General features: G+C 45.0%; 3 protein-coding genes across 17 annotated transcripts in view; 2 read left to right on the forward strand and 1 right to left on the reverse strand.

Moving 5' to 3' along the window:
- The window catches only part of mcf2la (mcf.2 cell line derived transforming sequence-like a), a 50503-nt gene extending 44975 nt beyond the window's left edge, over positions 1-5528 (forward strand). For 8 of the 11 annotated variants that reach the window (XM_052057591.1, XM_052057587.1, XM_052057590.1 and 5 more), the window contains 7 exons: positions 66-166; positions 343-435; positions 1559-1633; positions 2678-2787; positions 3224-3336; positions 3409-3512; positions 3616-5528. In XM_052057591.1, coding sequence (XP_051913551.1) covers positions 66-166; positions 343-435; positions 1559-1633; positions 2678-2787; positions 3224-3336; positions 3409-3512; positions 3616-3695 — 676 coding nt within the window. In that variant the 3' untranslated portion in view covers positions 3696-5528. Of the gene's footprint in view, positions 1-65; positions 167-342; positions 436-1558; positions 1634-2351; positions 2421-2677; positions 2788-3223; positions 3337-3408; positions 3513-3615 lie in introns of all 11 variants that reach the window. The other 3 variants (XM_052057596.1, XM_052057592.1, XM_052057593.1) reach the window with 3 other exon arrangements.
- A 1031-nt stretch (positions 5529-6559) lies between these two features.
- cab39l (calcium binding protein 39-like) lies at positions 6560-16862 on the forward strand. Its single transcript, XM_052057625.1, has 9 exons — positions 6560-6858; positions 13428-13554; positions 13636-13800; positions 13888-14006; positions 14106-14274; positions 14377-14436; positions 14521-14586; positions 14669-14812; positions 15652-16862. The coding sequence occupies exons 2-9, from the start codon at positions 13453-13455 to the stop codon at positions 15829-15831; spliced, it is 1005 nt and encodes a 334-aa protein (XP_051913585.1). The 5' UTR covers positions 6560-6858; positions 13428-13452; the 3' UTR covers positions 15832-16862.
- cdadc1 (cytidine and dCMP deaminase domain containing 1) overlaps positions 16701-18773 on the reverse strand; it is a 123379-nt gene continuing 121306 nt past the window's right edge. For all 5 annotated transcript variants that reach the window (XM_052057617.1, XM_052057613.1, XM_052057612.1 and 2 more), the window contains 4 exons: positions 18586-18755; positions 18331-18520; positions 17535-17574; positions 16701-17458 (listed from right to left, as the gene is read on the reverse strand). In XM_052057617.1, the coding sequence (XP_051913577.1) occupies positions 17358-17458; positions 17535-17574; positions 18331-18520; positions 18586-18755 (501 nt within the window). In that variant the 3' untranslated portion in view covers positions 16701-17357. The remainder of the gene's footprint in view (positions 17459-17534; positions 17575-18330; positions 18521-18585; positions 18756-18773) is intronic.

The following is an 18773-nucleotide window of genomic DNA, read 5'->3' on the forward strand; positions in this document are numbered from 1 at the left end:
GCTCTTTCCATCACTGTGAAACCTTCCTATTGAGCCGGTGACTCTCTGTTGCCGTCTTAACACAGCCCCTTTCGGAGCAACAGTCAAAAGAGCCAAAAAAAGCAGGAGGAAAAGAAGGCGGAGGCGATCGCTGTGTCCGACAACTCTTTGCCGGCCAAACACAAAGGTGACTCTTCTTGAAGGCATCAAAGTCCCATCTTAATGCTACTTAATTATCTTTTGCTGATGTGTAATCCTGATCTTCTCTTCGCCATCCGCATCTGTCTATCTGTCGTCATCTTTGTGCCCTTTTGATTGGCACCGACCCCTCTTTCCCCCCACGTATCAACTCATTGCTTCCAGATGAGACGGTGACAATTCCAACCGCGGACAGGTCGTCACTGACTAAAAAGCGTTTTACTTTGCAGGGCTTCAGCACTCTCAAGAGTCCGAAAGGTAACATGACAAAATGGGACTGGCCGTTTTCTACAGAGGCTGTTAAAATTCAATGTTATTTGTATAACCTTAAGTCACAAAACATAAATTGTCTCGACTCTTTAAAAAAAAGGCAGCAGATTTAAGACCATAAGTATGGACTGCATGTCTGTCTTGACGAAAGGTGCCATTTTTTTCCGGCTGCACCTCAGGCATCTCCTATTGTTTTGAGAGGAAAGAGAGACATTCATAGGGGATCAGAACATGCAATATTACTACTATCTGTCAGTTCAACTAGAAACTGCTCTGAGGCGGAGAGCAAATAGAAAGTCAGCAACGGAAAATGGAGCTCCTTTGAAAACAGATACAGTGATTGTACATGAAACACTAAGTGTGAGAAAAATGACCGCAAAAAAAAATGACACGCAGTGCAGCTGTCCATCAACGTTTGATACTCAGATACAGTCTTCTGTTTATAATAATATAATCTGTTTCTAATAATAATGAATGAACTGTATACTCAATTTAGCCTGACAGTGGTTTGAATTCAAATTCCCGTAATCGAAAATACACATTCCCCAGCATGTCGATAAATGAAAAAAAAAATCCTAAATGGCTAGTAAAGGCTTTCCGCGGGTCATTGAAAAGCATTAAAAGTAGTGCTGTCACGTGATTTCAAAATGTAATTAAGTTCATCATATGTGAAGCCAACTTCCGGCTAAGTCTTGTGAGCAGATTTCGTTCACATTTGAAAGGCACCCTAAGCAACAGAATGATGGGCCCCGTTTTCTACTTGTGCGATACAGTCGCACCCTCACTTTTATTGACTTAAAATTGATTGAACAGCGTTTTCTAGAAAGCAAACGCAACAAACGGCAAGTTCCGCAGTAATCTGATAATTTCTGATCATTGAATCGGGTGTGTTGGAAAAAGGTGGCAAACACGAAAACACGCATGACCTCTTTGGAAAAGTACATGCCTTGCTCGTATGTGGACACCGCCCTCTCCTGGCCATAATGCAGAATTGCATGAGTCCACGCGGCCAAACAAGAGGAAAGTGTTTGATTCTTCTTTGTGTTTATCTGTCTGCATGCTCATTCTCCTTTTCCCTCCTTCTTTTTACTCTCCTTGCCTGTGTGGACAGGCTCGGGCATGAGCCCAGAGCACAGTGCCAAGCGCCACTTGGTCAAGAGCGACCCGACTCCATTTGGGTCCAAAGGTATAATGTTGTCTCATTATTCAACAGGGTGTCAGTCTACCATTTGTCATCTGTCTTTCCAAGCTTTAAACATCCCAGGCTCCTCTTCCTCGGTGTGTTGTCATCGTCTTGTGTTCCGTTGACAAGCCCAGTGAGTTGCTGGGATGTTGGAACGGATATCCGTCCATTATTCGAGGAGCTGATCCTTCTCCTTACAATTGACATTGTCATGTGTATCTATATATATATTGCGCGTCGTCCCGCACGCGGTCTGTCCTTCCGTCTGTCCCTTTTCAAAACGTACCTACTGCACCGCGCCGCTGCGCGCCGCCACTGCGCCGCTCAGGCAGTGGCTCACTACGATCGCGCGGGCATCTTAGCGAAAAAATGTTGTCTACCCACAAGCATTGCAATGAAATTGTTAGTTATTTAGTAGAGCTAAACATCTCTTTATTTTCGCGATAAGCAATGAAGATGAACAAAAAGTTGAACCAAGCAACAACACTTTTGTGGGCCGAAGGCCCACCTTACCAGCCTTCCGCAGGAACTAGCTGATGAGCCGCCCGGAGGGCGGCGAACCAGCTAGTAACTTATAAATGCTATTATCCACAGGTCGTAATCATCATCATCATCATCAACATCCTCATCCGGTCATGAGTCTTTTACAATTTGTGGAGTTTGTGCCTTTTCCATGGAAAATGTCTCTCTTAATTATTGCCGGCTCTTTGTCTTTGTCCAGCCTCTCACATCAGTCTGTGCAAAGTCAAATGGGCCAGCGCCTCTAGTCTGTTACAGAACAAGCCGCGAGGTACAGAGCAGCCTTCGTGGGCTTTTGCTGTGATTTGCTGTGCTCGTTGTTTGAGTTTGCTCGATAAAAATGTGACCCAAATTCAGAGGTCTAGTGTGGATCGTATTCTCGGCTCTTGTTTCAAAAGGCATTCTGTTGGCTTCTAACAAATGCTCCACACACATCTCATTCCTGTGTGCCATTCTGTCAGTTCTTTGAATTTGCCTTTTTTTTCCCTCGTAATTCACTCCTCTTAAGCTCATGTCGTCTTCCTACAGGCTCGACCAAATTGTCGCTCTCAGTGGATGCCTCTGAGGAGAATGATGGCTACTCCAGTGGCGAGGAGCCTTTGAACTCTGACACTGAGTATGATGCAGTACAGAAGCTGGTGAGATATGCAAAAACAATTGTCCTATGGCACTCTCTGGTTGAACAAAATCAGTGTGGGGACACCGGTCGACATTACATTTGTATGGATTTGTGCGTGTGTGTGTGTGTGTGTGTCTGTCACAAAAACCTGGCATTTGAACAGGGGTGTGTAGGTACAGTTTTTCCACTGGTTAACTTTTACAACATGAGATGAAAGCAGTGATGAGGGAGGATATCCGACACGGCATTAGCCCTGTCAAAGTTCAATTGCGGTCACTTACTCGTGTCAGATGAATGAAGTTCTTGTTCTATTTCATGCTATTCTAATAGCATTATATTCTCCGTTTTCCTGGAATATTTTGGTTGTACTGTACTACAAATTGTATGACCCCAGGGGTGATCCCACTGTATTAGTTTTTTAGGTCAAGTGATACTCAAAGTGGTTTGGCTTTTAGATTCCAGGGAGATACACAGTGGTAGCAGACTCTGAGAAGGCGGGACCTCAGGAGTTGTCAGTCAAGAGCGGAGATGTGGTGCAGCTCATCCGAGAGGGAGAGGAGGGCCAGTGGTAAAAGTCTTGTTATGCTAGCAGAGTAGCGTGTGTTTTTCGAACCTCCACAGCAAATGTGTTGTGATGCAGGTTTGTGAGGAACCTTCGCAGCAGCAAGGAGGGCTGGATGGCACATGCAAACCTGCTTGGCTTAATCGCTGAGTCCAAGTCATCTCAGTCACTCAGCAGCTCAGGTCAGACTAAGTCATCATTTCACACGCTGTGCATTGAAGTGTGAGAATGTTTATTTTTGTCCAGACCGTTGCATTGTGAGTTCAAGAGTAATTTGTCCCGCAGATGACAGTGTCTCTGGAAATCTTAGCACTTCCTCCAGCTGCAGTGAAACCTACACCAGCTTCTCAGACATCAAACCCTGACCTTTCCACCAGCACCACAGAAAACCAAGTGTTGCGACATCAGCCATCGTCACCAGTGTTTCAGCTGAGTGTTACATGCTAATGACAGTCTCTATGTGTTCACCTATGTAGCATTAATGTGGACACATCTCAAGAATGTCTGCATGAGAGTTTTTTTGGGTGTACCTCTGGCAGTGAGTCACTGCGAACACAGTTCAGAAGCGGCATTTAGTGTCCCGTGTTGATCAACACTGTGACCACTGGCATGGAGCTGCTACCAGCATATGCTGCCCTGCAGCTCAAGGGCATGAAGAGTCCTCAAAACTAAAATCCGAATCGGCTTCTCTGAGATGTGCAGCTGTTGCCATGAATATTGAATGCCACACTGCTGGACTCATCAGCACCATCTGGTGGTCAGACCCCTCTCTACCTTCCACCCAGTAATCCGAGAGGATGTGGACCTTGTTCCTTTGAGAGCGCTCGCCGGGCTCGCCTCTCAGCTGCTCGGGATTAACCTCTGAGGCAACACGGGGCCGGCAGGTGTGACTACATTCCAGCTCCACTTGGATTTAAATCTTTAGTGTACACATTCCTGCACATCTACACGCAAATATGTTTTTCTGAACAAATTGTACATGCTTGCGTCACAGACCCAAAACACCAAATTGAAATGCACAGCTTCTTTAAGTACACTCAAGAAATTGTTTCAGATTTTGCTTATCTATTTCCGGTTTACCCTTACAAACAGGCAATATATAAAATCAGGCTTTGTCCCATTGTGCTGCTCCCAGCCCAACTATGGCATGTGTCGGTAGTCAATTGTCTCCAAGCAACTAGACCAAGACCGGCTCAGCTTGTTTGTTCCATCTGCCTCCCAACCATCTACTTTCTTGACGATACAGTCCTGGCATATGCTAGCTGATGGACAGGTGCAAACAAAATATTAATTTATGTTTGAGAGTCACATCAAGAACGGCACTAACATGGGTCCGAAGAAGCTGGTTATGATGCACCTCACCTTTCGGCAAGCGCCGTGAGAAACAAAAGGAACCTTTGCTACCATCGACAATGATTCATTTTATACGGTCAACCATTTTTTACAACCCTCTATTTTTACTGTCCTCACATGGTTGTTAACAATTCATGTTATGTGGCGTGCCTCAATTCATTGCAGCTCACCGATGTAGTAAAATTAGCCCCACCTGTTCATTTCTTGGAATCAGGTGTATTTTCTTGTGACAATTCAGTGTGACATTTGTCAGCGCTCTAAATAATCCTCACCGTTTTTGTTGAAAATCATATGAAGCTATTTTTTCCCCCTCAGTCCAATGTAGTTGTCCAGCACAGAATGCATGTTGTCCCTGTGGAAATGCACAGCAAATCTCAAACTGTGTCTGTGACCGTGTTTTGCTCATTCTAATAGAGAAATGTCTGTCTTGTACTGTATTCTGTCAAATACCTCACCTAATTCTCTACAGCTTGCGATTCATGAAGAGAATATTTTTTTGTTAGTCTCTCCCCGAGAAAACATTTCAGCAGTCATTGTCGTGTATTTGGAGTGTTTATTTTCTGCCCTCATATGAAAGCTGACGCAGGCACACGTCATTAGTGTTTGATCACGGTCACACAATTATTTGTACTGTCAACACGCTGGCTGGAGAGAGATTTTGTTTATATTTTGTACTTTCTTTTTACACTGCACATTACAGCAACCACAGTCTTTATTTTCGTACTGTATATCTACCAATTATGGTATTGATATTAAGCTATTATATCTGTATATTTGTAAATATGTAAGTCTGTATTGTATGTAAAATCAAAAGCAGCTTTAATAAACTCAGATGGTTTCCTTTACTTCATTTACTTTTTTTCCTGGAGAAAAGCCATTCATGCCTATTAACCACACTCATCCATCCATCTATTTAAGTTTCCATTTCATAGCCTGATATCGGCTCATAAACATAAATCGACCCTTTTAAAACGTTTTTCTCCCATAAATTCAAGTGACATCTCGCATCATGTGAGATCTCGTCATCATGCAAGAGTAGCCAATCAAAACACGTCAGAAGCACTGAAATCGGCACCAACGAGGTTAAAGGCAGATTTCCGGGAGGTTTTTTTTTTTTTTTTTCAAAAACAAGAAGGCAGCAATGAACCGGACCTTTGTGAGAAGAGTCACAGGAATGTGAATGTCATGAGTTTTCAGTGTGTTTTGCCCATTTCTTGACACAGCCAGGCATGTGGTTGGAATTGATTTAAGTGATTTGTTTTGATCAGGTCATGTTCAAAGAAACATACACGATTTATGTAACTGCATTGGGTTAAATTCTTCATCTAATTATTCGTACGTTACTAATGCACCAAGATAGAGCACGTTTTCTATAACGTGCAGCATTATTTCTTCTGAGAATAACTTATATTCGAAAGTGCGTCTGAAATGTATTTTTCGCCACGTGATTTGATTTCTTAATGCCAATAAACGGTTTCAGTTATGTAAAGATGTTCAAACTAGACTGCGTTAAAACTAGTTTTGAGGAACCTAAACATCTTGGTAGCGTATAAAAAATGCGCACGAAGGATACGAATTAAGAAAGTTTGCAACAAAAAAAAAATCTCAATCCCTTTTACATTGCATTTCCCATGTGTGATTACTAATCGGGACAATAAAATAGGTACGACTCTAGAAACGGTTTACTGTGAGATAGAGTGCGCGACACCTAGTGCTGTTGGAAGGCACAGCTGCCATCTGAAATCTAACCAGAAGTGACGCGCAACCACAGTTTAAGTATTTTGTATTACAATATTATCAAATCATACTCCATATTACGATTGGCTCAGAACATATTTGGGTTTCACATGGCTTCGAATTTGTTCTTGCTCTTCCAGTACTTGGGTAAAAGGTTGGCGTTTGGACTGAAAATTCGCTTTTATATGAAACCTTTCAACCGGTTGACACCGGAAGTCGCGTAGTTTGCCCTTCCTAGCTCGACAAAAGGCTGGAGCGTAACCAGATGGAATTCTGCACTGCCTTCCTAACAAATTACTCACATTTTAAATTGTTTCTCACACTTTTTAGCTGGCGGCCCAGTGGACTAACAGCCCTGGCGTGAAAACCGAAGTTCATCAGGACGGCTGTAAAGCGGGACAGAAGCGTGTAGACGCTCAAAGATAGAATCTTCTCACCGTAAGTATCCATTACAGGATCGTTGCTTGTAATCGCAGTTAGTATGTTTGATTGCCCCAGTTGGTTTTGTGTAGTCATTCGTCAACTCGTGAATGTGGACCTTTCATTTCCAGCAGCTGTTTGTGGTACAATGGAGACAACTGTGATTCGCTTTGGAAATCCGTCCGACAAAAAGCGACTTCAGCCGCAGGGCGAGAGGGGTGTAGCCTTGTCAAATCACATTGTCTGGCAGTGTCCATGTGCGGTCTGTTTCCCAAATGTCTCATAAACAATTACCGATTGACACGCTGTTAGTGTATTGACACCAATCTTAGTTTAAATGCGACGGTTGTTTATGTTCTTTAGCTCCTTTTCAACCCTACGGTTACTTCAGACGTCAGGTGTGAGGTTAACCACCATGATAACAAAGCAGATTCCGGTTATTTTCAACTTAAAACCCGGAAGGTGCTATTTTGCCGTCTATTTATTGACTGCGCCACAGGGAGTAGAGGGATCAGCTGTCACAGGTACACTATGAATGGGGCATTTGCTGGGAATTGAGCCCAGGCAAGGTGTGTCAAAGGCAACTGTGAACAACTACCCTTCCTCTGATTACAACCGTTCGCAATAATCAATTTTGAGAAAATAGATCGAGTGAAGCCTATTGTTACTTAGCAGTGTGCACTAATACTCTGTTCTTAAGAGTTTCTATTGTTGATGTTATTAACCTCATTTTTTTATTTAGGACATTCGTTGCAACAGTTAAAAACTGCTCCATTGAAATTGTTGACATTACATTTCTGCATGATTATATTGTCATAAGTATTGATCCATCAATTCTTTATTCCTGCTTATATTGTTTGGGAGTCTGGTTTAGTTTGGGAGGGAAATATATTTTTTGTTTTAATAGGGTTTCTGTCAGAGGACAAACATGACACAAACATTATTGTTTTCCGATTATGTAAAAATGTGTCCAATAAATATTAAATGTCAACATTGCGTCAACGAATATTTGCGTCATAGCCTGTTTCTATTAGCAGGACTGGATGCCAGGCAGGTGGCTCTTGTAAAAAAAAGAGAGAAAAAAAAAAGAAAAAGTCTTTCATGTGTAATTCACCGAGGGCACAGGCAAAGAATGGGAATCTGGAGGACAGAGAGAAGCATTTTTAAATGGTACACGTGAGCTACGATAGTTAACATGCTGCAAAAGTGCGTCCCGTACGTCGTTCATCTTTGCGGGCGTTATGGCTGTTGTTCATTACGGCATGCATGTGTAAGAGTGTGCGTATGCGCACGTGTGCGGTGACGAGTCGATCTGCTGTACAGCAGGGGTCCCCAACCTTTTTTGCCCCACGGACCAGTTTATGTCGCACAATATTTTCAGGGACCGGCCTATAAGGTGTGGCGGAAATAATACAACAAAATAATATGGCGTGAGCTGCATGAAAACTGTGGTGTTTTCGAAATACAGTATAATAATAAACACAAGGAGCAAATTAAATTTGGATGCAACACTCTGTTCGCTATGGTAATGTTTAATGCCTTCAAAATACGATACAACGCCGATTCAAAGTGACGAAATGACGACTCACCACAGCCCCGAGCTTGATTTTCTGCAACCAGACGGTCCCATGTCAGGGTAATAGGAGACAATGACACCTCAAGTGTGTGTGGTTTATGCATAATTTTGTCTCATAAACACAATTGTTTATGAGACATCTGCAGCCGTTGCTGCAGAAAAGCCCCGCCTCCATAGGTGTTTTAAGATCATGATTTGTCGCACAACCCGTGACAGCTGGGATAGGCTCCCGCACACCTGCGACCCTCGTTAGTCTCCGTCTCTTTCTTCTCACTGATTTACGCCAATGCATAATTTTGCTTATGTAATGATGCAAATCCATCTATCTAACATAATGTGTTTATTTGCATTGTTTGAGCAGAAGACGTTGTGTGTATACATCATCCATTAGTGTATTTCAAATACGTGAGGCCGGCATTGACGATTTATATGTGATTGTACATCTACGCTGATATGTATTGTCCTAGTCTAGTGGATGTTCAGCCACGTTTGGAAGAGACCTGCTTCCAATCTGAGGAGATCTGATTCAATCTGGGTTTTTTTTTTTCTTATTCCGCTGCCAGGGTGCATATCCCAATCGAGAAACTTGACAGCGACAAATACGACTTGTCATACGATATTAATCCAGCCTCAAGGGTTGACGTCCTGGTGTCTTGACTCGGCAGAGAGATGTTCAAATAGTGGGGAGCTTTGACATGCTCAATGACACTCCAGCATTGCTCAGGAACTGAGCAAATTTGAGAGGTCTTGCGTAAGCACGGAGGAGCCTGCTTTGACATATTTTGTGAAACAAACGACCACTTCTGTGTTCCTGGCTTGCGGTAGTTTGCATTGGCAACGTTGAGTGAACAGTCCCTTCGTCACCATTCACACATACCTGCCTCAAACTAAAAATATGTCGAAGTGACTGTATGGTGCAGGCACAGTACAATAGTGTGTTGTTTAGAAAAGTAACTCCACTACAAGCTTTCATTGTCCCGGTTTTGCCCCAAATCTGCCGCAACGTTTCAAGAAAAGCTTGCCTTGCAGACTGCTCGAAGGGCACAAAGCTTCTCTTTTCTTTATTATTGCTGATGTTTTTTAAAATGATGTTCACTTGTACCTGCTCATTTGGTGCACTGCGCTTAGACTAATGTCTATCTCAAGTGAGGCGTCATCATAAATACTGGCTGCCACAGTGCTGAGGTGCCTGAACTGACCCTCTCTGTTGAGACGACAGCACAATTATGTTTGTGCATGCTTGAATCTGAACATATGACCAGTCCATATTGACTGCACGTGGCTTATGTATGTCCAAATGCAGAGATGGGCATTTTACAGGAGTTTGCCAGTCCGTCGTACGTCATCCGTCAGCTTCCTGGGGATCCATCCATCCTCATCAGTCAGTTTTTTTTTTTCAACTCGAACCAGACTGTAGTAGTCAGTCCGTCATGTTATTTTAACCATGCTTCAGTGTGTAAATTTCACCAGTCTATCGGTTAGTCATAAAGAGGTCCGTCGGTACTTGTTTTCCGTCCTTTGTAAATCGTCTGCACAATGGGCACTTGTCAGTGACAGATTGACGGTCCTTCGGTCAGTACTGATGAAATGCTAAATGTTTCAGATATGTGGGCTCATTTCAGTTACACATAGCAGCTCCCCCCACTCGTCACCAGATGAGGTCCATTGCGTAATATTTGGTCTGATTTCCCGAGTAGAAAAGAAGTGACACTACTCTTTGGAATTTCGAGTGGCTTTTGGTGACTAGGTGGATCAATTTTTTTTTCCTGACAGAAATCCAATTTCAGTTTTTTAAAATTGCTTATTAAAGAAGAAAAACAAATGAAAATGACAGTGTTAAAAATAAACATTTTCCCCCCTTCTGGGATTTGCTTCATCTGTGCTGATACCAAACTTGTATTGCATATTTATTTACAGCATTTTTTTTAAATGCCATGAATTTCCCCAGAAATATTGAAACAAAACGTGAGAATACCGGTAAATGCTCCCTTTTGAGAATGTTTTTATTTTCTTAAAAATGATGCTTCCCGTAAACACGATCCTGGAAGAAAAAATACAATTTTAAATGTTCAACAATTTAATTCACAAAATGAACCGTCAATTTGCATGCCCCGCTGGTTTAACAACGCACCCCCATCCAGCTCTCGCTGTCTTTTATGGAAAGTTTTACAGAAGAGTTAAGGTGACTTTGGCATTTTGGGTGGTTGGGCGAGTTCAGTAATTGTGTCAAAGAGACCAGTCATGATCGGAGATCACATTGACCAACACTTAAGACCGATGGACCATGAGCAAGAATTCCGTCTTAAGTATGTCCTTGTTCACGGGGTGAGCTAGTCACACAATACGCTGTCACTAAGTTGCCACAAGATAGTTCCAAAGACAAAAGGGGTGTTCACACGGCATGCATTTGCATCGGTGCTGTACCGACGTATTATGTTGCGATATACAGGATCTTACACGGAACAAATTTTGCGGAGCGTTCACACGTAAATAGTTGCCGACTAAAGCGAAGCGTGTTTAACCAAGTTGTGTTTACCCTGCTAAGGGTGTAGAGCTGGTCCACTGTTCCACGGCCGGGACGAAAACCACACTGCTCCTCCTCAATCTGAGGCTCGACTTCCTGACCCTTCTCTCCAGCACCCCTGAATAAACCTTACCAGGGAGGCTGAGGAGTGTGACCCCTCTGTAGCCACAGAGATAGGAGAGCCCACCTCAGAGTCCCCCGGGCTCTGCTTCCTCCAAGGAAGACGTGTTGGTGGAGTTGAGGAGGTCTTCGAAGTACTCTGCCCACCGGTTCACAACGTCCCGAGTCGAAGTCAGCAGCGCCCCATCCCCACTGTACACAGTGTTAGTGGTGCACTGCTTCCCCCTCCTGAGACGTCGTATGGTGGACCAGAATTTCCTCGAAGCCGTCCGGAATTCGGCTTCCATGGCCTCGCCGAACTCTTCCCACGCTCGGGTTTTTGCCTCGGCGACCACCGAAGCCGCGGTCCGCTTGGCCAGTCGATACCCGTCAGCTGCCTCTGGGGTCCCACAGGCCATAAAGGCTCGATAGGACTCCTTCTTCAGCTTGACGGCATCCCTTACTGCTGGTGTCCACCAGCGAGTACGAGGATTGCCGCCACGACAGGCACCAACCACCTTACGGCCACAACTCAGATTGGCCGCCTCAACAATAGAGGCACGGAACACGGTCCACTCGGGCTCAATGTCCCCCGCCTCCCCCGGAACATGGGAAAAGCTCTGTCGGAGGTGGGAGTTGAAACTCCTTCTGACAGGGGATTCCGCCAGACGCTCCCAACAAACCCTCACTATACGTTTGGGTCTGCCAGGACGGACCGGCATCTTCCCCCACCATCGGAGCCTACTCACCACCAGGTGGTGATCAGTTGACAGCTCCGCCCCTCTCTTCACCCGAGTGTCCAGAACATGCGGCTGCAAATCCGATGATACAACTACAAAGTCGATCATCGAACTGCGGCCTAGGGTGTCCTGGTGCCAAGTGCAAGTCCGACTATATCCAGTAACTTTGCACGTGTGAACGCTCTACAGGAGCAGCCCGGGTGCTGCACCCGAGCAAAAGTTGCCGTGTGAACGGCAACTTTTGAAAGCTTTATGTTAGAATTTTTGCCTGGGCACAAAACTGCAAATAGTTGAGTTTTTCCATAAATAATATCGGCTTGGTGCCCAAAGAACTGCGAACAGGTGAATCGTGACTATGTTGAGAAATGCGTTCTGTTGCATACATGGGCTCCTCACATGAAAGGCACGCGTTACATCTTGACCAGTCTGACACATTGAGGCTGGAATGTCAGTCTAACAAGCTTACATGATGACCTCTTCTGTGAAGGCAGCCGTGTGTCAGAAGCTCAGCTTGTTGCTCAGTTGGTTCTGGAATGTATCTCTCCGGTGCTGAAGGATTGTGCAGTCGCCCTGACAACCGGCATACAGAGGGCTGAGTTAGCTTTGACTCTTATCTTTTTGGCTGATGTTGCAGTTCGTCACCGCGCGAACGGAAGTGGTTCAGTCTTAAGTGGCTTTAGCAATGTAAGGTCAGAAGACCCACGCTAAACTACTCTGTGGAAACTGGGACTGGCTGATTGGTTTGCGGGAAATGTTCTGGGAAGAAAACATGGCTGTAAAATAAAACTTTTGAGGTCTTTTCAATTTATCCTCATGCGTGAGATCACACAAGATGCTTCCTCAGTGAGCACCAGCCCCAGCAAACAACACTGAAAGGTCATGATTGAAACGCCGTGTCAAAATCCATGGTCGTGTGGCACAAGAAGGCACACGCCGTTGTCATCGTACTTGGACTTAAACTATTCCACAATGATGTTCAGAGCACAACATCGACTAGACCAGGACTGCCCAACCTTTTTAGACTCAAGACCTACTTTTCGATCAACCACCCTTGCGCGATCGACCCGTCACCGCACACACGCATGCACTTACACGCGCATGCACTGATGAGCAACAGCCATCAGATGAATGAAACTGAAAAATAAAGTTGACACGAGAGTTTGTGAAAAGGAAATCAATGCCTACCTTCGTCAAGATGTGACGCGGAGGCACGCGACACATTTTGCAGCGTGTTAACTACCGTAGCTCATGTGTACTCTTTTCTAATACTTCTCTCGGCTCTCCAGATTCCCATTCTCACTCTTAGTGAATGTAAATTGTCCTTTCTTTCTGAACATGCAGCTTTGGTAAGTGAGGCAGAACCATTTGTGAAGAAAAAAAAAGCCGGTCTCTAGCAGGCTCCTGAACATTTTTTGTCCCGCACTGTCATGGTGGAAGGAACTCGCGTGATTATTTGCAACAACAACAACAACAGATGGCCTTTCCATTTATTTCAAGGGAGAATGTCGATTTGAGATATGAGTGCTTCGAGTGCCAAGTGTGACCTCGGAACGGATTCAAGTCCTGTTTCCAGGCACCATGTATGGCGTTTCGTGCGTGTTGAAAACGTGCTCTTCATTGATAGGAAGCTATATCCCCTTTTCCCCAGCACTTGAGGCGAGTGTGCGGACATCATGCCTCTCTTTGGTAAATCCCACAAGACCCCGGTAGAGATCGTCAAGACCCTCAAGGAGAACTTGGCCGTGCTGGTTAAACAGGACAAAAAAACAGACAAGGTAGGTGCAGGCCAGTGTGAATGTGTGGCTCCACCCTCCCACTTGTAGTTCCATTCAAGCACCTCCTGCTCTGTCCTGCAGGCATCTGAGGAGGTGTCCAAGTGTCTGGTGTCCATGAAAGAGATTCTATATGGGAGCAACGATAAGGAGCCTCACACAGAGACGGTGGCCCAGTTGGCCCAAGAGCTCTACAACAGCGGCCTGCTGATCACGCTGGTGGAAAACCTGCAGGTCATTGACTTTGAGGTGAGAAAAGATGCAGGCCGCGGCTCCCGGCCCATGATGCGATAGACCGACGCTCGCTTTAGTCTGATTTCATGCATGCGCTCCCAGGGCAAGAAGGACGTCTGTCAGATCTTTAATAACATCTTGAGGAGGCAGATCGGAACCAGGAGCCCCACCGTGGAGTACTTTTGCTCCCATCAAGAGGTTCTCTTTATCCTGTTGAAAGGGTTGGTCACTCTCACTCCGTCTTATGTGCGCACAAATCACACGAAGCCCGGGCTTCCTTGAGTAGCCTCCGGGGTCTCATGTCCACATTGGTTTTCAAGGTACGAGGCACCCCAGGTGGCGCTCAACTGTGGGATCATGCTAAGGGAGTGCATCCGCTACGAGCCGCTTGCCAAGGTGGTTCTGAATTCGGATCATTTCCATCGATTCTTCAGCTATGTCGAGATGTCCACCTTCGACATTGCCTCTGATGCTTTTGCCACCTTCAAGGTACCCCAGGCCTTCCCTTAAGTCAATTCACTGGCATTCATGTCGAGTCGCTCACTTAGAGCAAAAGTCAAAGTCCGTTTGTTGTCTCGTTTTTGCTCGCAGGATCTCCTGACGAGGCATAAAGTGCTTGTAGCGGAGTATCTCGAACAGAACTACGATGCGGTGGGTGATTGTGCGCCAGTCCCCTTCCGCGGAGAAAGTTTTGGCGCTAAATGTGACCTGCGTTGAACTTTTGTGTCGCTGCAGGTGTTTGCAGACTACGAGAAGCTTCTGCACTCAGAGAACTACGTCACCAAGAGGCAGTCGCTCAAGGTTGGTGTACTAGCCGTCGGTGGCGCAAGCCAGTCGTGGCCGCTGCGGGTCACATGATGCGACGCGCTGGCCTCTCCTGCAGCTTTTGGGCGAGCTATTGCTGGACCGACACAACTTTACGGTGATGACGCGCTACATCAGCAAGCCGGAGAATCTCAAAATGATGATGAACCTGCTAAGGGACAAGAGTGCCAACATTCAGTTTGAGGCCTTCCATGTCTTCAAGGTATGGATCTATTCAGGGAGAAGTGGTCCTCTGAATCCGGCACACATTTACCAATTTTCAACATCTTATTCTTGAAAATGTGAGGGAACACTCGATGAGGGAAAAGTGCGTGCACACTGCACGGACGGTGTGCGGTGTACTCTAGACCACCCACACAGCACACCACATGTATGATATGCTCTACAGATGATTTTGAGTCTCTTCAACGCTGACTGGTCAAAAGCCAAAGCAGCACCGTGGGGCATCTGGAAGATACAAAGAGCAGTTATAAGACACAGACGTGGTGATCATCCATCCATCCGTTTTCTAATCCGCTTACTCTCATATGGTTCGCAGGGCGTGCTGTTGAGCCTATCCCAGCTGTCTCAGGGCAGTAGGCAGGGGACACCCTGAACCGGTTGCCAGCTAATCGCAGGATAGATGATCATGCTTTTGTTATATTAGAGGCTTTGCTGCGCTAATTGACCACCTGTGGATTTCAGCGAGGTGTCTTTGTTGCAATATGATTGGCAATAAAATGCAAAATACAAGCTGTAGTCATCAATTGGGTCTCACACAGACAAAATACACATAGAAGTGAGGCGGCCATGCGAGCCACGTGCACTACCACATCAGAATAAAACGCTACCAGATCTGAATGAGTTAGACATGAGACTGTTCATTGTAAAGTACTTGCCGAGTTCCCCGTTTGATGCCAGCTTGAGGAACAGAGGAATATGCGGTCACTACTCATGCTTGATGTAGTTCCAGTCTTTTTTTTTTTTGTCAGGACCATTAGACTTCATGTGTCCTCTGGGAAAAGTTGTGTTCAAAAGGTGTGCGTCTGTGCTCATGCTCAGGTGTTTGTGGCCAACCCCAACAAGACACAGCCCATTGTTGACATTCTGCTCAAGAACCAGACCAAATTGATTGACTTCCTGAGCAACTTCCAGAAGGACCGTACGGACGATGAGCAGTTCAACGATGAGAAAACCTACCTTATCAAACAGATCAGGGATCTTAAGAAACCAGCGTCCTAGAGAAGCCCCTCCGCCCTCTAGTTCAATTGTTTATCAATAGGAAGTTGTAGGAAAAAAACAAGCTATTTAAAAAAAAAAAAGGTATTTGTATTTTTTTTTTGCTTCACAAAAAAATGTGTGCAAGAATAGTTTCTCAATCACTCACCTTTTATAATTGTTGTTTTTTTTCTCAGTGATTAGAATGTAGCAGTGCCACGACTCATTTGGTTGGCAGCATCTGATCGGCTGAGCGGGCAACACCAGCAGTTGAAATGCCAGGAATGGCATTGCTGCACAATATTAGCCTCACCCCATAACACTTAGTTGGTCATCCAAAATTTGGTTACGGAGTCAAAACTGAACAAATGTCCCGTGTAAAGGATGCGTTTCACTGCTTTAACAGCCGGTGGGCACGATCCTGTAAACGCACGTCAGATGTTGCCAACAGTGATGACTCTTGATTTCGAAATGAAGGGCGTGTAATTGGGCTATCAACAAATTCTTCTCACTGCACCTCATAGCACTTTCTGTATTTTATAAATGGTTGTCTGGGCTAATCAATGTTCATGCTGTTCTGTGTATTTATACTATGGTGCAGAGACCGAGTGACAAGTGGTCTTTGCTTTGTTTGGGTCCGATTCAGATGAGTGGAAGATTCAGAAGTGCCATTTTGGTTTGCGGTGTTTTTCTATTTTGTTTACTTGTATCTTTGAAGGGGAAGTATAATTGTCAAATTAATCTGCTCTGGACTGGAATTTTGATGTGTTTAGACAGTATGCAGCTGCTTTGGCCAACAGTTTGGGATTACAGTGGAGTGGCAACCCACGAGGACTCCAAAATGTGCAAAATCATACAACACAAAAGTTGGTTTAAAAATGACAAATTGCATCTCACGCACACAAAACTTAAGCTTTAATGAGTCGTTCATTTCCCTGTGGATGTCTGACCAAGTTTTGTCCGCATTCTGGATCTTGTTGCTAGCTTTTCATCTCGTACGAGATGCAGCTTCATTGTGTACTCTACCGAGAATGAATAAAAGGACGGAAAATCAATTGTTGTACTTTCATTTGTCACAAGGTTGGCAGGCAGGCAGCCTTCAAGTCACAACAGGGTGACTAAAGCCTCGCGATTAAAGCATTCTTATCAGCCAAGTGGAAGTTGGGAATTCTTGACTGAATTCAAAAAGCGGTGCAATCAAGCTGCATCCATTGGCGCTACGCGCATTTGTGCATATCCTATTTATTACAAACAGAATTGACAAAAATCACAACCAACATTAAAATACGCACCCTGGACATTAACTAGGAATCACACATGCATATAAAACAATTCAATACTTGCATAATGACAATCACAACCCACATTAGGGTTATACAGTATCTTCAATATACTATTAACTGCTGCTGAGCTATGAGCTCAGTGTGGTCAGCTCAGTTTTCGTGTCTCGATGCTGATCCAAGTGGCGTCCACACAAATCTTTGGAAGATTTACGCTGCCGGTTCAGTTCCAATGCACACATGCGGTGCCGCTGCTTGGGGGGCTGACACTCAGCTGCCGGGGGGCAAGTTATTAGATCTGCTGTCGCGGAGCTTCTTGATGCTGTGCTTCTCCTGCGTCTCTTCCCTGTTGCGCTTGCTACTGTGACCATCTGGAAGCCAAGATGCGGTATTAGACGTTAGGCGGGTTAAAAGCAGATCATTGACATTTTACAAGACGGAGCTTACTGGTGATGGTCAAAGGAGATGCAACGGGGTCCCGTTGCCACTGTGGAAACAAGACAGGTGCTTTACAAATAAAATACAATACAAATTCAATATTTTTTCAAGCCCTAAAAAGTCTTCATAAAACACTGAATGAACATTTATGATGCAAGAACACATTGCCCAACATTTGGGGAACTGTCAGCTAGCTATCTGCTCAATCAAAGACTTCCTGTTCAAGAAGGGCAGAGATCCATCCATCCATCCATCCATTTTCTGAACCGCTTAATCCTCACTAGGCTCGCGGGGGGTGCTGGAGCCTATCCCAGCCGTCTTCGGGCAGTAGGCGGGGGACACCCTGGATCAGTTGCCAGCCAATCGCAGGGCACACAGAGACGAACAACCATCCACGCTCACAATCAGATGCAAGAAAAAAAAACTGCCAACAGTAGCAATTAACAGCATTAAAAATATACTTCTTGTGCAATGACGCAATATAAAAAGCAAAAATAACTTCAAATAAAACAGCTCTGTGAATTTGAGGAAATCAAAATGACAAATGAATGAACAGGAAACATGCAGGTCAAGGACGTGGGTTAAGAACAAATATATGAAGAAACGTATGTTTTCCTCTGCATTCAAAGCGGGGGACAGTCACTGGACAATTGCCTTACCCTTATGGCATACACAGAAAATGTTTAATTGTTAAGGGAATCCCGAGTATGCCAAATGGCAGTATTCAGCTTCTGGACTTATCCGGGGCAGAGCAAAACAAAATTATTTTTTTTTAAAAAGGAGGAAAACAGATCAGTTTGCTCACGATGAACTTTTGGATTCCCTTCAAGTTGCTGAATCGGAGGTAAGATATGTCTCCTTTATTCTTGTCACGGTCGTGGTCGCTGGTGTAAATGTGCGTGATGCCTGCACTTCTAATCAGAGGGATGCACTCGTCACACGGACACTTGGTCACAAACAGCATGGCGGGTTCCTCCGGGTTGATATCACAAGTCCTAGAAACAGCAGAGCCGTCAAACCGCTGTCGAGCGGAGCAACGTGACCGCCGCCTGGTCGATACCTGAAGGTGAGGGCATTCTGCTCAGCGTGGATAATGTAGCGGTACTTGCGCCGCTTTCGGTCCTCCTGTTTGTCATCCATAAGTGGGTACTCTGCGTACTGCGAGCCCGCTGGATAAGCATTGTAGCCGCAACCCACCAGGGACAGACGACCGAGTTCATTCAGGCCAGCCTGGGACAGGAAGGGACA

The sequence above is a fragment of the Hippocampus zosterae genome, chromosome 2 (assembly GCF_025434085.1).
Source record: "Hippocampus zosterae strain Florida chromosome 2, ASM2543408v3, whole genome shotgun sequence".
NCBI lineage: Eukaryota > Metazoa > Chordata > Actinopteri > Syngnathiformes > Syngnathidae > Hippocampus > Hippocampus zosterae.